Consider the following 20,189-nt stretch of genomic DNA (forward strand, 5'->3'; position numbering starts at 1 on the left):
CTCGAAACACGAAATGTATATAGTCGCACTTTTGGTTATCTTCTCTTGAGTAACCTATTTAATTAAACAGGTCTTATTCAGGTTGTATCAAAACAAAACATTTTGAGCAAGCCGCTTAAAACTAGAATAACAAATGAAAAATAAATATTTAATGAGTTCAACCAAAAACATGTTTAAAATACGTCTAACTCATTTGCAAATTGTTAACCCTTTAGTCCTTTACGAAGTAATATGTAATACAATCGTCAACCAATTTATAAGTGAACAACCTATTTAGCTTGTTTAGCTAAATGTTCTACATAAGTCATGTTTGGACTACTCGATTTGAATTTGTTGCGTTAGAGTTGATGTATTTGATACGAATAAATATATGAGCCGTTTTACATTTATTAACTTCAAGCTGACAATCCGACACAACTGCCACCACATGTTATGTTCTCAGGCAAGTTTTAGTTTTGTTAGATTTTGTCAGACTTCCGTTATGTTTATGTTTAATTTGAAGTTTAATAACTAAATGCATGTGTAAACCAAACTTTCGAGACTCATCGGGTTCAGGGCGATTAATTATGATTAGTAATCATATAATATATTAATTGGTAATTATATTTAATAATATGTATATAGACATGCAATTCATATATTTACGACTATGCACACCAAGAAGAGTAAGAATATGAAATGAAAAACGTATATATAGGAAACAATTAATCCATTATTTTCATTTATTTTCCAAACAATTTCAAATCAAATATTGCATAAAGCATCTATCTTACAAGAAATTTCATACAAATTTACATGACTTAAAGGATTCTCCCATTGCAAAAGTTCCATAACTCCCTTCTCAATCTCCCTAGTTTCCCTTACTAAACTTCTCAAGCAAAAGGCAAAAGCACTTGAACTCAATACCACCTCATGGCCGTTCTCCTTCTCACACCCCTCACCAAAAACAAGTTCATATGATGTTTTTAGATATGAATCTATGATATTGTCTATCTTGTCTTCACCATTTGGTCCATGCATATTTAACTTATATTGGCTAATTGGTAACTTCCCTAACTCAAGATCACTAGATGTGTCACAAGCATTACTCTTTTGAAGTTCCTTCTCAAGTTTGTTTAGTGATTTGACCAAAACAACCCTTTCAAAACACTTTATTGAAGGTTGAATCATTTCTTTAAAAAGCTCAACCTCACCTTCAAGTTTATCCAAACTCAAGTTTTCAAGTTGTAAAGAGGCATTTGCATGGTTCAAAAAGACTAAAAGACCCTCCATGTTTGACAAAGTCTTTAATAACTTATTGTAACAAACACCATTAAAGGGCAAAAACCAAAAGTTGGGTTCCATTTCAGCCTCCTCAATGAACTTTCTTAGCTCATTCACATTAGCTTTAAGCTTCTTTAGACCACCTCCAAGACACTCTTTTTGACTGCAATGGCTCACCATCCATATGCACTCATGCAAAACTTGGAGGCTCTTGGAAAGTTGGATCTTGGCTAGAGTAGAAGCCCTTGTGGGTCGAAACATGAGCTCAACAACGATTGAGCACGATAATCCAATGAACGCTTCGACAATTCTGATGATAGCGAATTCTGTCGGTGACCCAAAATGCTCCCTACCAAGAATTAGCACAGCCCCAATTACGGCTGACACCCCGCCAGCTGGACCATACATACGGCTTCGCCTGATTAGGCTGCAGAATGTGAACCATGGAAGAAGAATCAAGAACCTTACTTTAACATATTTTTCAAGAACAAAGCAGCCCAATACTCCATATACAGTTCCTAACACAGTTCCTTGAGCTTTGAGATTTGATACCCTAAATGTAGCTTCTCTTGAGGCTGCGAAACTTATTGCTACAGGCAGTCCAGACCATATCCCATTTTGTTTACTGTATATTAGTCCAAATAGAACAGCAAAACCTACTGATAATGAACATTTCAATGCTAGGGTGAACCTTCTGTGCATCACAAAGGCGCTAATCCATTCGAAAAGACCCTCTTTTTGATTCTTTTTATTTGGTTGAATATCGCTTGTTGAGGGTGGGCTTGCTAGTGAATTGTTTGTCATTTTTTTGTGAAGTAATTTGGAACAAAATAAGAAGAAAAAGGAGGGCAAATCTTTGTGGGTTTGAGGGAAAGAATGGAGCTGGGAAAGCATTAGATTTTCAAGATTTGATTCAGGAAAAGTTGCTAAATCAAAAGGCATGCAAGACTTTAACTGATCAAAGGTTTGGGTTATACTTTCTTGAAGCGTATTTAAGTGATCTTTTAGATCTTGATCAAGAATTTGTGGTGGAAATGATTTAATATTATGCAAAGCTGTTAGCATTCCTTGTATTGGCATCTCTGTTTCTTGCAACTTTTCGGCTGTGGTCATGCAGTACAGCTTCAAGAAATTTATTGGAATTGTCTCCCATTTCATGCTTTCCTGCACATGAAATTAAATATTTTCATAAGAACTAGTTTTTTTTAATAACTTTTCGCTGCTACACAAACGAGTATCACCGATGACTGAATCCGTCGGCGTTTACTGACGGAATCCAGTTAATAGGCAAAGTAAATAGAAAAGACATCAGTAACACGTACTAATAGATCTAACTTATTTTGGACATAATGCCTACTTGGTTTTAAAAAATATAAAAAATATTCATATATAGAAAATGGAAATGGAACTTACTTTCTTAGACTTGATGGCGTTTAGGAGTTTGCGTCCTTTAGTGGTTAGTGACTGGGCTTGTGAAACAAATGCTTGTGCACTTGTGTCATCTTTCTCACAAAATGCCTTTACACACAGTTTAACCATCTCTGAAGCATTATCTGCATAAAGCTTGCATTTCTTTTTCACCTAAATAAATTAAAAAAAATAACATGATGTTATTAATTAAATTATTAAACTATAAAGCTGCATGCATATGCATGTATATGATACATGTATATATGGTATGGATACACGTATATGATATTTATGATATATGGATGTATATGGTGTATTGACTGTTTTTGTTATTTTATACTGTTATCAAGCAACATGCTTAAGTCGCTGGATAATAATATTTCCCATTGGGGTATTTTCGTAAATATAAATAATTTTTCAATTATTCAAACTCTATGCATATGCATGACACCACTATATTTTGTTGGAAGTGGAAGTCAAGAAATGAGTCTAGCTTGAAAATAAGCAAAGTACACATGCACCCACATTTGTACGGTTGTACCGATATAAATCATAAACCCTTTAAACTTAAATCAATATTGTTAAGAGTATTAATTGTGTTTAATATATACATATATTTCAAATAGATGCGCTAGAATACTTAAAAACTTATGAAAAATCACTTTTAAACACTAATTTATTAGAAATTTACTTTTACATTTATTTTATATATTATATATTAATTTTTTACTAAAAATAAAAAGAAATAAAAAAATATCAGTAGCTGATGAAAGTACATACATGTAGCTCGCAATCTACATATTTGTACCTTCACAATCTACATATATATATACTTCTTTTTATTATTTTTTTAAAGATTAAATGATTAATAATATATATAAAAAGTAAAAAAGAATCGGTGTTTAAAAATGATTTTCACAAGTTTTCAAATTAAGAGGGGTTATAAAATATTATAAAAACACGTAAAACTAAACAAATCTTGAGGTTGTTAGTTTTAATTTAAAAAATCTTTCTAATTAAACATATATATAAATAAATTATTCTGATTTGTCCTTATTATAACATGGTTTGATTATATCACCAACACATGTGTAAGTTATTGAAAATATATATATATATAAATTTAAATTAGCTTGAAGGTGTTTCATATACATAATACATGCATGTTCATGTAAAAAACACCATACTCACAAATAAATACTTGTATCCTTGAAAATGTTTTATAGCGAGTATAATAATAGCCATTTTAGTTTAAGAGCTTGTTATATATATACACACATCATATATTCAGCCGTTACCTGACATGTAGCGAGACCAGGATATGGAAGCAACAAGGCGATGACACAAGCCAAAACCCCAACTCCGGTGCTCGCCGCCACGTGCACCGGATGCATGACCGGATCAGTTTCACCACCCATATCATACGCCACCACGTAGATAATCACAATCTGCCCCAACGCAATTCTCTTGGACACCAAATGAGTCTTATGGTCCGGCAACATCACCACGAACGCCGCTATACCCACCACAACTGACGTTAGCGCCGTCGTCAGCTGCCCCGTCCCTATCGCCCAAAGCCCAAGTATCGCGGGAATAACCGTTAACAAGGTGGCACAAATCGCGTCCCAGCACCCGCGAAGTGTGTCACCTAGTGACGCCCCGGTTATTATTAAAATAACCGTGACGTAAGAGAAGGCGGGGAAGGCGACTTGGCGACGGAGGGACGAGGGGTCAAAGAGGGTGGCCGCGGCCACGATGGCGCACGCGGTGGCGGTCCGGAATGAGGCGGCTAGGCATGAGAGCCATAAGGACCGGGATTGGGGATTAAGTTTAAGCATAGAGGTTAGCATTGTGATTAGTGGGTTGAGTTAATGAGGATTAGTGTAAGAAATGAATGAGAAATGTGATTGCGAGAGATTGCATCCACGAATTTATACATGACGATTAATTAATGGTGGACCCTATCAAGTGGAAATAGTGGATTAGAATTTAATATGAAAGTATTGGATTATTACACAATGCAACTTAAAGTATTTGTTTAATATGTAAAACAATAAAAGAAAAATGTTAGTTTCGGTTCACCATATTACAATATTTACTATGATTTTGTAAATTGGTGGTGTAAATTGTGGTTACTCGAAACTTGTTTTAAGACATTTTTGAAAAAGCTCCTTTGAAATCAAACATGGTTTGGTTTGTAAATGATCCTATCGCAAGCTAGAGTTGGCTCGACTTGGTTCGGCTCTTAGCTCCCTTTTTTAGTTCACTTGTATAATCCGTCTAATTATGGTATTTACTTCTTATATCCAAGTAGGAAGATTTTCGGCGCGTTGCGTTGGGTTGATGTTATTGACAGTCGTACTCATACAACTTATCAAGTCGTGCAGTGCGTATGCAAATTAACATAACAAAAATAAGTTTGTCAACAACACATGTTGAGTAAGTAATCATCAGATTTTTAATGCAATAGATATAATATACAACAATAATAATAAGTAAACCAATATTGTGAGTATCAACAACTAAACAATAAACAAGTAAGTGGTGTCAGTTGACCATTGCCTTGCGAATCCGGGTATGGCTACTGTGACAAAATCAATGAGTATGCCAGAATAAATGATGGACCTCTTTGAATGCTAGAATTAAACAAATAAACAAGTAAGCACATATCAAATAATCATTTAATTGATCAACACACAATTCATTTGTGGTGATAGATTACAATTAATTTGTCAAACGAGCATATCAAGAATGGAAGTAGATTTCAATTCCAATTCCAATTTCTATTGGAGTGTTCAGATTCTAAATCCAGTTCTTTCTAGCGCCCTTAGTAGACATGAACATGATAATCTTGATTTTGGATGTTAGTAGTCTTGTTTAAGTCTTGTGTTGTTTTAATTGTGACTAATGGGTTTAATCAAATGTTAAGGGACATGTGTGCGACATATAGTTATCAATGTTGAACTAAAACTATTTTATGTCACAATGTCTTAACTAAGCCATTATCAAACATTAAGGTTGATAAAAATTTAAATCATTATTTTCCCAACAACACACTTAAATTATTCAATAAATATTTATTTATTCCTTTAAAATAAACTAAACACGTACGTTACAAGCGAACCGAGCTTTAATGATTCGACCCGACCAACGATGTACTTATATGTTAATAATAATGATTTACGATGACTGAGTAATTAACGAACGAACATTAACAGTTAGTTGATAAAATTCTTATATTTATATACGAGACCTTAATATAATAATAATTATTAGTGTCAACATTGCAGACCTCGTCAATATTATTTGTATTATTTAACAATTTATTAAGCATACACGACGATAAATATTAAATATCATCATCATACATTTAAGTGACAACACATGTAAATTCTATCGTTTTTATTGTTAATTTTATTATCGTGATTAAAATGTGACATATAGTATTAATATCAATCAGAGACTCACTTGAATAAATAAAAAATTGTTACGAACAAATTGTCAACAAACGAATGCTCAAAAACTATAACTATGAGTATAGTTTAAAATGAGCCTCTGGGCTCTTATTTAATAATAAAAAAAAATTTTCTTTCTATATATAACCCATTTCACATAAAACAATTACCACAACTTCAAAAAAAAACCCAAAATCAACCCATCTTCTAAACTTTTTTTTAAAAACATGGCTGGAAATTGGTACCCAAACCTAAATTCAGATTATATTGATGACGATTTATGGTCGTCACCGCACCAACCGATGTTTTATTCAGAGCCGCAACAATCATCCGGCTTTCAACCATCCAACATACAACCGTCTCCTAACTTTGTTGTTCCGGAGACACAAGAATCACACGGTGAAGCTACGGGACAAAGAAGACGCGCCCACCGGAAAAAACAAGTTGCAACGGACGGGTCGGGACCGGCTTCGACTCCGAGGACGAAACGGAAAACCACTCCGTGGTCATCGGATGAGAAGGAAGCCTTGTGTCGGGCTTGGATAGTCATTTCTAAGGATCGGCGTTGCGGTAATTGTTTTAACGTTTTTAAAAATGATTTTTAATAAAAAAGTTAAATAAAAAAGTTAAATGACTTACAAATTTATTTATTCATTTTGCAGCCGACTACCAAAAGAGCAAGATTTTTTGGACAAAGGTTAGGGAGACGTTCTATACGCTCGTTGGGAGTACAGAGCGGAACCCCGATATGATTTCGGGTCGGTGGTCCGAAATCAGAAAATTTGTCGGCTTGTTTACTAATCTTTTCAACAGGAACAGCGGTCGTATGAGACCAAGTGGCAGTGATGATTTGGCGGTTTACAATTTCACTGTCGAATAGTGGAAGCAGGAGTGTTTGCGGAGGTATGGGACGGTGAAGACGTGGGACGATGTAAAGTTGTGGGAGATGTTGAAAAGGTGTTCCAAGTGGGTTGAGCTGGTGGCGCCGGACGTTGATGCGGAAGTACGGCCAAAACGGACTAAAACAAGTTCGTCCGGAGCGTATAGCACTTCAATCGGGTCGGATTGCCGCGTTGGATTCGACCTAAACATTGCGGGGGAGGAAACGTCTTCACCGCCGAGGAGGCGGCCATTGGGCGGGACGCCAAGGGGAAAAAACCGGCTGAGGGGGAAGCCGTAAACATCGCCAATCTTGTTGAATCCCTCAATAAATTCAACAAAACCATGGAGGTGGTCTCTAATGACAAAAAGGAAAAAAGTCGAATGAGAGATTTGGACTTCCTTACTAGAGACTTCAGTAACCTAAATCCGGTCGATCAAATGCTAATGGAAAAGCAAAAGGAACGTATCCGAAAGAGGTTGATCGAAGAAGACCAAGCCGAAGAATAAGAATAATGTTTTTTTTAGTACTTTTATTTTTATTTTATTTTTAGATATTAATGTGTTTTTTCATTAATGTGTGTTTTTTTAAATAATTTATGAGTTTTTTTAATAATACGTTTTTTGAATATATTTATAAAAAAATAAAAAAAAAATCCGCTGGAGCCCCTGCTGGAGCCCCTCCACACCAGGGCCAGGGGCTCCACCGGGGGCTCCAACACCCCCTTATCCAGTTTCTCTCTCTGCCACACGTCATAATATTATTGGCTGGAGCCCCCACTCACGCCCCCATTAGAGCCCCCCACACCCCTCAGCCTTAAGCATACACGACGATAAATATTAAATATCATCATCATACATTTAAGTGACAACACATGTAAATTTTATCGTTTTTATTGTTAATTTTATTATCGTGATTAAAATGTGACATATAGTATTAATATTAATCAGAGACTCACTTGAATAAATAAAAAATTGTTACGAACAAATTGTCAACAAACGAATGCTCAAAAACTATAACTATGAGTATATGTTTTGTTGATGTTAAATGAGAATAAAAAGGACAAAGTTGTTTTTTTTAACAAATTATAGGACCAGTATGAGGCTTTGTCAATGAATGTGACTAATATTACTATTATATTTGTAACATTTCTAGTTGAAAACTGGGTGTTAGTCGTAAGTCGTAACTCATATTTAATATCGACTAAGCTATTATAGATACTAACGGTAATTTAGTTACATAATATATGTACACACACGTGTACGAGAGAATAAATAAGATGACAAAGTTAGAACAAAATGAACAATATTAACGGGTGAATTCAACTTATACAAATAATGTATAATTCATCAATCAATAATGGGTCATAACACCTAAACGGATCGTCTGAGCTCAATCACACATGTATTAACTTAACCCTAGCACCAAACACTTATGTTAAGTTACTTGGTTAGGATATTCTTGACGTTTGAACTTATACGATAACGAGCTCATATCTTGCCACATTCATTATACATGTACAAGGATTGAGATGAGTTTCACGACCCCTATTCTTTTTACCATTTTAGAAATAATGTATAATTCAACAATCACTAATGGTTCATAACACCTAAACGAATCGTCTGAGATCAACCACACATGTATTAACTTAGCCCTAGCACTAAATACTTATGTTAACTTGCAGGTTACATAACCAAAAGTCTAGAAGACTCTGCCATGCTTAGAAGTCGACAAACTTGTCAATTAACACGTGAAGATCAAAAGAAGGAGTATACAACAGTCATATGGCTGTAGCTCAAGTGAATACCTTGTAAATAGGTTTATTTTCGGGATATTAGTTGTATTTCCCTATTTATAAGAGGTTGATGTAAACAAATAGAACACAATCTACACACTCACTGTACTCAATATTATACTCTAGCTCTCGTTTATAATCAGTTCTCGACTTGTACTTAAAAATCTTACTAAACAATCTACGGTCCTGAAAACTGTTCAAAACTTGTAGATCTGACTAAATCAGTCGTATTTGAGCCAAATAAAGCTTTAAAATGGATTCAAACCAAGATATAGATAAAATAATGATAAAAACTAGGGTGGATCTAGTATAAGAATACTTTTCAACCTTCAACAATTGCAGATCTGAAGATAATAAACAAAAATAGTGAGTGATGTCATCAACCAATGGAACAATGCTTAGCTAACGTCATCAACTTCCATCGTCAATCATTTCAGCTCAAATTTCATAGATCTAGTGTCATAATACTCTTTTAGTAGCTCAATTGGTCTTCAGTGAGCGAAACCAGCTCTGATACCACTTATCAGGACCATAGTTTTGTGATTCAGACAATATCGGACATGAACAAACACACACACAACCGAAATTATGTAGACCCCTAACTATATATCGACGGAATCAACTATAATAGTAAGTTACTAAAATAGTAAATGACAGAAGAACATTAAACTCAAAAGATTTCCATTGCATTAATTGATAATCGATGAGGTATAAGAAAATATTAGGGTTTGAATGTGTTTTGGTCAAAAATTTCAAAAGGATAATCAAGTAACCAAACATTGTATGTGAGGTAGGATGTTTGAATATGTAATCAAAAAAATAAGTAAAAGGTACGAGTGACACATCGATTTAGCGAGGAAAAACCCTTGATCTTTAAAGGATCTCCGACAAAAAACCTTGAGAGGGGTTCACTATCTCGCTGCCTCAAAATAATAAGTAAGTGGTGATTACAAGTGTTGGAAGTGTTTGATTGCTGCTATGAGTACACAAGAGTTTATACGGGTGTGAGCATGATTCCTATACGATCAAAACAACGTCTATATATAGTTACAGGATGGATAACTGATAATTGCTAGCAATAATGAGCATTAGTTGCTCTAGATAGGATCCTGGATCGGTTGCGGTTTGCATATCTTTATCATAAACGTGTCGTAACTTCCTCCAACGTCCATAATCTTCAATCTTTGACCAAGTATTCAGCTAGACATTAACTGTTGACCGTTACCTGCAAGACCAAATCAAAGGTGAAAGGATAATGATTGTTAATAACAATACTTACCAGGATGATGTCATGATGCACTGGCAGTTATGGGTGTTCTTTGGGTTCGTTTTCGGGTTTCCGGTTTTCCGGGTCGGGTTCTTCGGGTTTCAAAGTTTTAAATTTTGACCCGAAACCCAACCCGAATCTCTCACGGGTTTTTAAGGTTTGGGTAATTCGGGTTCGGGTTTTTTCGGATTAGGTTAATCGGGTTTCGAGTATCCTATAACACAAAACACTAAACAAAAAAATTTTAAAAACTACAATGCTTATCATTTTTGTGAAGAACACACTACCTCACATTTTAAGTTAGATCACTAAATTGCCTCAAAATTTTTTGAACAAACCAGAAATAAACAATATTAGTTGGTGAATTAAACTTATACAAATAATGTATAATTCAACAATCACTAACTGGTCATAACACCAAAATGGATCGTCCAAGGACTCCAAGCTCAATCATTGTTTTTAGATATTCAGATTATCTGAACTATCCGAAATATTAAATTTAGTTATTGTTTAATTATTTATTAAACTTAAATATTTATATAAAAACCCGTAACAAGGCTATTCATGTATTCATATTTCACGCAGCTGCTTCACGTTCTAATCGTTGACTTCAACTTCATTCATATCTACCATCTAGGATCGACTTCATCCATATATGTGGTGCTTGATTGGATGTTTGAAACCCTAATATGCGGTGCTTATCGACCCTCGCCGGCCCTCCCAACTAATTTGTTGGGTCATTCCAGGCTCTCAAATTTGAAGGAACAATCGATTTAAGTAACATTTGTTCTAAGATAGATTTTGGGTTGTGGTCAATTGAATAATTTGGCTAACATACTAGCATTTTTGTTGGAACATTGAAGGTGAACTTTGGGAAAGATTAATTTCTTAATTTAGGATTTTGGATATCCATTTCACTATCCAAATAGATATTTGAAATTTCGAATCCATATTCAAATAGTAAAATCTACTATCTGAAATGTCCTGGTATCAGAAACTCTGGATTTTTGATTTTAAACAACCTAATGTAAACACTACATATATACGTCCATCCTGATATCAAGCACATGACATGATAGATTTTAGATCTTTTTTTTATATAAAATATAAGATTTCTAAACTAAAAGGTTAAATATTTAAATCTTGTAAAAATCAATAATCTTTTGAAATATTTCAAAGCGCAAATCATATATTTTTTCTGCTTTACTAAGTAAAGGGGAGAATGATTCTTTAATTGTTTATTCACTTAAAAGCAGTAAAAGATTCGAAACACTAAACATTAAGTTCAATGTTGAGTCTAAAACGAAAGCATAAGTTCAATATTTAAAACAAATTAATTTACCATTTAATAACATGAAAAGTTTATTTGTCATCAAATTAAAAGAAGCAGAACCACCGACAAATTTGTTACCTGTCTCATAATATTTTTTTTTTTGTGTGAAGTGCAGTTTTCATCCATGATTTGTCTAAATCTACGATTTTAATTCAATAGTTTTAGATTTACGATTTTCGTTCATATGGTTTCATATCAACTGCAACTGAACCCGAATTCATTAACCCCATTAATTCTTGTCATTAAACCAATCAGCGTGCCATTCACGTGAGGGGCAGTTTGTCTTTTTTTCCCCCAAATACATCCCAGCCTCTCACGTGATGGGGCTTGCGAATTATGACTGTGGTTTATTTATAGAGAAAAAGGACAAAATCGCACCTCATGTGAGGGGCACGCTGATGGGTTTAACGAACAGACTTAACGAGGTTAATGAGTTCGGGTTTAGTTGCAAGTGAAATAAAACCATAATGACGAAAATCGTAAATTTGAAGCTATTGGACTAAAACATAGATTTAGACAAATTACATGAACAAAAATGACAGTTTATTCTATTTTCTTAACTATTTGGCACATGATTTAAAGGGTGGTATGCGTTTCATAGTGGGTTCATAACACTTAAATCTAACCCGATTTGTTAAAAAACACGGATTATATTTGAGTATTGTTATTATTTATATAATAATAAATATTATTATTAAGTGAGCATTATTATATGTACTTAATATAATGAATTAAATATACATTAATAAATAATGAATGCTAATCAAATATGCAAAAGATAGTTTTATTGATAAGTTGGTTGTGGCTCAATGGTAGAGTACTTACTTTACAAGTGAGAGGTAGAGGGATCAAACCTCACTACCACCAACTTATATGAGAGATATGAGGGATGACCTTGGCTTGCCAGGGTTCGAGTCATGATCTCACCCGGTTTTACCTGCTCCTCGCTGTCGTGCCATTTGACGGGCGTGGGGGTCGGGTTTTATCCGGTGATTCCCTCAATAGGTGGACCGCTAGGGGCTCCGTCCGTCCGGACTAGTGGCCGGCTCGTGCAACCTTGAGCCAATGGGCGGCGCGTACGGAGTACCCGGCGTTACTTGTTTGGTCGTTCAAAAAAAAAGATAGTTTTATCGAGTTTTTTCCCAAACTGGTGTTGATGTAAAAAATATTTACCAAATAGGTGTCATCTAGAAAATATTTACCAATATAGTGTTTTGACAAACTTTTTGTTTCTCACTCCTAATCTCACTAGAAAAAAAAGTTACTTTGATTTTAACAAATGTTTTCTAGAGAAAGGTAAATAAAAAAAATTAATACATTCTGTAAAGATTTTTTCAATGTTTTAAAAAATATTATATTCAAAACAGCTAAAAGGTTTTTTAAAACATAAAGCAAAAAAGTAATTATTTTTTTTAAAAGAAAAGACAATTGAAAGGAACTGTTTCAATAGTTTTTGTATCTATTTCAAAAAATATTTCATAAATAAAAAGTTTATGTTAAATTTTGTTCTCGATGGAAACCATTTTTACCATTAAAAATATTTAATAGTTTTCTTATGTCTATTTATAAAACCTTTAGCTGGTTAAAGAATGGCTTCAAAATGTTTAAATATAAGACAAATTGAAGAGGTAGGTCCCAGCAGAGCCCAGTTGGTCCCGCAAGACTCACCTTGAACAGGGACGTCGGCGCAAAGACCATCTGCTCCCGCAGGACCCACCATGCTCATAGAACCTTACGCGCAGTACGCAAGCTGTACACGCAGGGAAAGCCTCCCAATGGTGAAGTACCCCGCCTGTTCCCGCAGTTGCGGATACAAGCCATCAGGGAAGGCTACCCGCAGACAGCAGGGCTACACGCACAAGACAATAGATACTTCAGTAGTCACATGAAGGAATGAGCAAGGCAGGAACAATCCCGCCTAAATGAGCCAGTCTGTATGATTCTGAAAGATCTTTTGTACTATACTTACCAAGGTATGGATAGGACAGACAATCTGACCAGAACAACCCATGAGCCAATCACAGGGTGACAGCTCACCGACAACAGTGCGAGGAGGAGCACCCTCTAGTACTGTTTGTCACTATTAGCCGCTGCCTACTCACCAACCCTTACTGTGGGACATGCGCAGCCTACAGTTGGTGGAATAGTGTTACTATTGGCCGTAACCTTTTCACCAACCAGCATGGCCTGCGTACAATCCACAGTAGGTGGGACGTGCATAATCTACAGTTGGTGGAATAGTGCAGCCGACTTTGTCACTGTTGGCCGTAACCTACCCACCAACCAGTATGGCCTGTGCATAGTCCACTGTTGGTAGAACAGGAATACTATTCAGCCGGCTGTACCTGCTTGGAAACCTACCTTCGGCTATAAATACTCCAACATCTCGGAATGGTAAGATCATCTGCTATCCAGTTATCTAGCAATCTCTTAATATACACTTATATTCAGAGCAACCTAGTCTGATTCTCACGCCGGAGGGTGGTCACAAGGAGGAACCCCCCCCCTTCTCAGTGACAAGCTTACGGTGTTTGTTTTGCAGGTCTCCTGAAGAACAGCCTTCTCAGCTAGACCTCATCCGTGGGAAACATTACTTAACCCCCAGATTATCTATAATCTGTACCGGGTCGCCTAGTGTTTCTTCACAAATGTTTTTTTCTTAAAAGAGAAAATCGTATTTTTTTTCTGTGTTCAGAGAAAACAATTTTTTGAAATAAAATAAGATTTTATTTAGTAGATCGAAAACCTATTTTCAGTTAAAAAAACTCTCAAAAAGAAAATTCGATTTCAAATTGATATTTTTGAGAAACGCTTTTAATTTATAAGGAAAAAAAAATCTTGCTTTTACTTAGGTTGAAGAATATAAAAGAAATTAAAACACTTATACATTCTTAAGTGTTTCTTATATATTTAAACTCAAATACATTATTATATTTCAAGATGATTTCTAAAAAGCATTTCAAGCTTTTGTATGTACTTATAAATATAATTAAAACAAATATGCCATTTTGAGTAGTAATGTTCAAGGTTGAATACGAAATTTTAGTTAATAAAACTCTAAATATTATATAACTAGTCATTGTTTTTCATAATTATTTGTTAACATTCAATTAATCTATTCATCGCACCTTTTAAATAATATATTTTTATAAAAATAAACAATTGTATAAAATAATTTAATTATTTTAGTGTTTAATTAGCATTATTGTTTTAAAATAAAAAGATAAGAAAGAAATGTCATGGCCCATTTTAGGTTTATCCAATAAAATTAGGAGTAAGAAACAAAAAGCTTGTCAAAACACTATATTGGTAAATATTTACTAGATGACATCTATTTGGTAAATATTTTTTCCACCAACACTAGTTTGGGAAAAAACTCGTTTTATCCTTTCAAAAAGTTTTTATTACTTATAAAGTAAATGTATTAAGTGTTGTATTATACAAATAAAAATTTATAAAATTTTAAAATCAAAAATTTATTAATATGTCTTTTTTGAAATTTGTATTTAAATTTATTTTTTTTTAAACTTGTAAAACTCTTAAAATAAAAAAATTACAAAATGTGTTTTCACAGCTTGGCATTGTTGTTTTACATACGAAATATACGGTAAATGAATACTTTATTATTCACGTCGTCAAATTTTGTAAAGAAAATATGCAACATAACATATGTGATATTGAAAAGAATAAGAATTAATTTAGAAAATTTGTGTGTCGGTTTCTTTAAAATTGTACGTTATGAAGAGAAATCATTTATTGATTTATAATCAGTTGTTCGCCATATAAATAACTTACATTAGGATATTTCTTTTTATAGTGTATAACTCAACAGTAATCCTAATAAAATAAATATACGATTCCATAAGTGTATCATCAATATTTATAAAATAAATTCTAGCGTACCTATTTTTATCATCTTATGTTCTAATCTGACGTGTCAAATTACTAGAAAAATAACCTATGTACACAAGCCATATTGATACACTCATATCAAGTACCAAAATGCATCCATCCTTTACACGATAGAATAAATGGGAAGAGGCATAAGCAAAATACTAAACAAAATAAACTTTCATTTTCAGTTTAAAGATTTTTTGAAAATAAAAGAAAATTAGAGAAATACAATATTTATTCTTCTCTTCTTAAATTAAAAAAAAAAGGAACAAATCACATTACGTATATACATGTGTAGTGATCGAACAGTTAAATTTCAAAACATGTGAAGAAGATAGTTTGATAGTTTTTAAAAACTAAAGAAATCCTATACGTGCGTTACATTGTTTAGTAATTATATAAAAAAAATTACTTTAAATAATAAGTGACCGATTTTCAGAGAAAAGGTTCCTGCTATATAGAAGTATTTCAAGCAAAGCTACCTAGCAGCTAGGTAGCTTTGCTTGAAATACTTCTATATAGTTTGTAGGACGAATCATTCTCTGTGCTATTTTTTATTTAACTATTGTTTAAAAAACTAGTGGTTCATATTTATCTAAATATAATATTAAAATGCTTTTTCATGTTCCATCTTCGCCCATTTTTTAACTTTAGTTTTTCTCTTTGTGATATATCATTGCTCATAGCGTCATTAAAGTAGTACGTGAAAGTCATTCCATTTTAAGTTTGGTATTTTTAACTGTGGTATTAATTATATCTTAGATATTTTTCATGTTCATGAAGATAACTATACTTTAAAAGGACGATCCAAACGACCAATGAATTAGACAGGGTTAAGATTTGATAACTCCAATCTATCCACTAAGATTTATATATTAGTGGGAACCTAAAAGTTTTGCAATGAATCAAAAAGTAGGAGTTATTCATGGAGAGTTTGAAGGATAAATTATTTGTCAAAATAGATGATAATATTTTTGTTAGAACGGCGACTTAAAATAGGTTTTTTAATTTCTTGTTCTTTTGTCTTTAAATAACATTTTAGAACTCATTTCTTGTTTTTTTTTCTTCACCAAACTTAGAACTACTACTATTATTTTTCCTCTTCAATAAACTCAATATATTTTTTAACCACCATATTATAAATTGGCTGATCATATTTTCTAATCAAATAATATTAAAAATATCTCAAAAAGTTATCTAAATAAACTTCAAAAATGAAACTAAAAGCATAAAACAAAGCTAAATAAATTTAACGGTCCCGATATTAGATACAAACAAAACTAAAAATGTCATATAAAGTCAGTTCGATGACGATCTTAACATGAAATACAAATTAAAATAAATATGTTTAAACAACTTGACATGTTTAGACATTCATTCTTCTAGGCTTAGATGGCCCTCTTGCTATGTTGTCTACCTATTCCACAATGGCACACATTTTTCCTTTAACGCCCATTTCGTTTCATTCCTGGTCTCATCTCTTTTTAACTTGTCATCTTCATCTCCGATTCAGTTTTGTTCTAACACTTTATCTGCATCATATCATTTTTTACATTCGTAAATTGAGACGTTGCGCTTAAATCCTGGTTTTGAATCAATTTTGATATTGTGTTAATTTAATGCATTGATAAAAAGAAGAATATGAAAGAAACCATAATACTTAAATCTTTAGATCAAAAGTTTGATGGATGCCATAATAACCCTTGTCCAAAAGTACGAAGAAAACAATTTCTCAATTCATTAAATTTCTTCGAATATGTTATACAGCTAGTAGATTTAATTCGTTCATTGAGTGGCTTCTTTCCTATAATCTTTTGTTTCTTTATTGTGGCGAGTACTTCTCTTTCTTGTTATTTCTCAATTCTTTCTAAATAATTTTTTAATTCTAGCTCCATTGTTCCTCATTCAAATGTTGTATATAGAATTACAAATTATGAAGTTAATCTACTCATGCCAGCTATAAGTAATTGCAAGCTACAATTACTCTGTATGAGCATAGACTCCACAACATGACTCGTTACAACTTAGATATGATCATATATAATACGCTCCAACCAAAATATAAACTCAATATAAAGGACTATACCCAAATGTGATCATGTATAAACATGATAAACCATTACAATAAAGAAAATGGTATGTTAAAACCAAAGCATATCGTGCTATACCCGTCGTGACCATTACAACCAAAAACAATTCATTTGTGCCTGTTATGATCCATTGCAAGTAATAGTTGGCCATCTTAGGACGTTGTAATAAGTTTTAGCAATCACAAGGATCACCTCCGTCCAATGCGTAACTTCTAATGCCCATAACTAATCAATACATGACCATAATTGTCCATGCATGCATGTTCGCCTCGTGGGTAAGCTAAATGAGGCAATGGCTTTAGGCCTCCAGATTTATAGGGCCTCCAGCTTAAATATGAGTTATGTATTATGAGATTTTGAAATGGAGTTCTTATAGAATTAGTAACTCAATAATGAGCCACAAGCTAAGGATAATTGCTTCATATCCATTATCACGGCATATCATTTCACATTCTACAATTGTTGTATACTCTCTAGCGCTATACGCATAAAGAAAAGGAAAAAAAAAGCCTCAACATTTCAGTTAGTTGTAGGCCCCCAAGGACGTTGAGCCGGCACTGCATGCATGGTGGACCAAATGAGCCATATTGGGTAATTACATATTTTAAAAGAGTCATAATACTTCTTAATAAGTCTTAACCAGACATAATATATGGGTCACTTTATGTCTACGCATCACCAATAATACATGTCTTAATGAGACACGAAAATGTCTTAATAAGACATGAGAAGTCTCAACAAGCCAATTATGTCTATATATATAGTAACTAGGTTAAATACCCGTGTATACATGGGATGGGTAAACTATATTAACAAAAGAACAAAATAATGTGAAATACTTATATTAATTTGGTATTAGAATTAGATGAATGAATATGAATACGTATTACAGCGTTGAAAAAATTAACTTTTTTGTAAAATAAAAAAGAAAAAGAAAATTAGATGATAAATTTTCAGTAATCTCTAAAAATTTCTTCATATACAACATTTGTAATTACTCTATTCGTTGAATATAAGAAGATTGACTTCATCTTTAGTTCAAATCTAGAAAGTCGACATAAATCATTAAAAACTTTCCTTATATATAATGTGTAAAATTTATTTAACTTTTTTTTACTAGTAACACACGATTAATAAATCATTTAATAATAATATTAATTTGATACATGGATTTATATTTTTAAGAAGAATAGTGTTTAAAAAAATATTGATACAAGTCATACACATACTTAAATAAACAATAAACAAAGTTTAAATAAATATATTATAAAGTAATATAGATTAATATTTGTGTTTAACGTTCATATATATGATTAGGATCATGTGAGAACTATTCTGAAATTGAGTAAGCAAAATACCGGGTACTAAGTGTTTAAAACAATGTTTTTTTTTCGAACAGTGACTTTCACAGTTAAGCTATCTCACTGCGCAAACATGTCGCGCCCCGCCACCACACTCAGGCCAACTATGTTGACATGATCGGGATCCACGCTGGCATCCGAGTTTGGCTTGGCGTTCCCGGTAAAACCCAGTTGACTCACCCCGCCCGAAGGCACGACATGTTTTAATGCTCTGGTAAAATCCGGTCAGAATCAGGATTCGAACCCGGGACATCCGGTTCATCCATCATGTTCCTGGTCACTGGGGCAAGGCTAATCCACAAAAATTGAAAAAAAAAGTGCTTTAAAACATAAAAAACATTATCTTAAATATAAAAAAAATTCACTTTTTTAAAGCAACAAAATATCTCAAACAACATGAAACCATTATAGGTTTTAGATTGCAACGATCGCCGTATATGTTGGTCATATTCACATGTATTTTTCCTGAAAGGTGTTTATCTAGATTTGATGCACATGACCATGTAACATCGCATAATCGACAATGAAAATTACCGTTGCTGGATGGTTGTCCAAAACTTATAACATTTAAACATTTTGCTTTTATGTGAAATAAACCAATTCTAATAAAAACATAGGATAGTAAAATTATATAAAAATTAGTTTCTAAACTTTTGAGTATGTTATTATTATAATTTTTTTGGAAATATAATATAAGTTATAATTATGGTCGGAAAGTGAAAGATTTTAAAAATCATGAAAGGTTTTCAAGAATTAATGTGTTAAATGTAGTTTATAGATTAAATTAAAAATAAAATTACGTATAAAATTTAATGAATTCATATTTTTATCTAAAATTATTAAGAGTAATATTTTGTATAAGTCATTAAATGGTAAAAAACAATGGAATGTTATATTAAAATTTTAAAACAAATATTGTAGAAGGACATTATTAAAATACATTTTTTTGTTAAAATTAAATATTATAGGAAAAACATGGTAAAGTACCTGTTTTTGGATGTGATACATGGATAAATTATGGAATGTATTAAATGATTTATTTTAATAAAATAATTGAGAGTTAAATAGGGGTGCCACTTGTCAAAATATTAGGCTAATTAAAAGATATTTGGTTGAACAATCATTTTTGTTTATTATAATAGTAGATGTGTTCTCAATTTCGCAATAGAATTCAGATTTGTAAGTAATTAAAATTTTTATTTATAGTATGATAGTAGCATTGATTGAGATCTACAAATAGGTTTAGACATGCAACTATTTGTGTAAACACGACTCTACCCTTCACGTCTTGGGTAAGAATAGAAATCACTCTGAACCTTCTAATTTAATTTGATCCCATCGACCAACAAAGCAGTTATAATATTTCTTTTATATATTCCTTACTTTCTCCAACCCAACACCCTTTCCGTCCACTACAAACCCTTGTTCAGCTAAGTTTGAA

General features: G+C 32.8%; 1 protein-coding gene across 1 annotated transcript; it reads right to left on the reverse strand.

The window, feature by feature from the left end:
* Positions 1-636: 636 nt before the first annotated feature.
* Positions 637-4,786, reverse strand: LOC143618021 (uncharacterized). Its single transcript, XM_077090373.1, has 3 exons — positions 3,972-4,786; positions 2,677-2,844; positions 637-2,427 (listed from the first exon to the last, which is right to left on the reverse strand). Exons 1-3 carry the CDS (start codon positions 4,521-4,523, stop codon positions 745-747), a joined length of 2,403 nt encoding a protein of 800 aa, XP_076946488.1. The 5' UTR covers positions 4,524-4,786; the 3' UTR covers positions 637-744.
* Positions 4,787-20,189: the final 15,403 nt, after the last annotated feature.

This window comes from Bidens hawaiensis, unplaced genomic scaffold (genome assembly GCF_021521415.1).
Source record: "Bidens hawaiensis isolate Kalapana, Puna unplaced genomic scaffold, B.hawaiensis_p1.1 tig00002338_1, whole genome shotgun sequence".
NCBI lineage: Eukaryota > Viridiplantae > Streptophyta > Magnoliopsida > Asterales > Asteraceae > Bidens > Bidens hawaiensis.

Coding starts and splice junctions, on each gene's coding strand:
- LOC143618021 (XM_077090373.1), bottom strand. CDS start 4,523: ATGCTAACCTCTATGCTTAAACTTAATCCCCAATCCCGGTCCTTATGG. Junction 2,845..3,971: donor CTGGTCTCGCTACATGTCAG/GTAACGGCTGAA, acceptor TAATTTATTTAG/GTGAAAAAGAAATGCAAGCT. Junction 2,428..2,676: donor ACGCCATCAAGTCTAAGAAA/GTAAGTTCCATT, acceptor TTTCATGTGCAG/GAAAGCATGAAATGGGAGAC.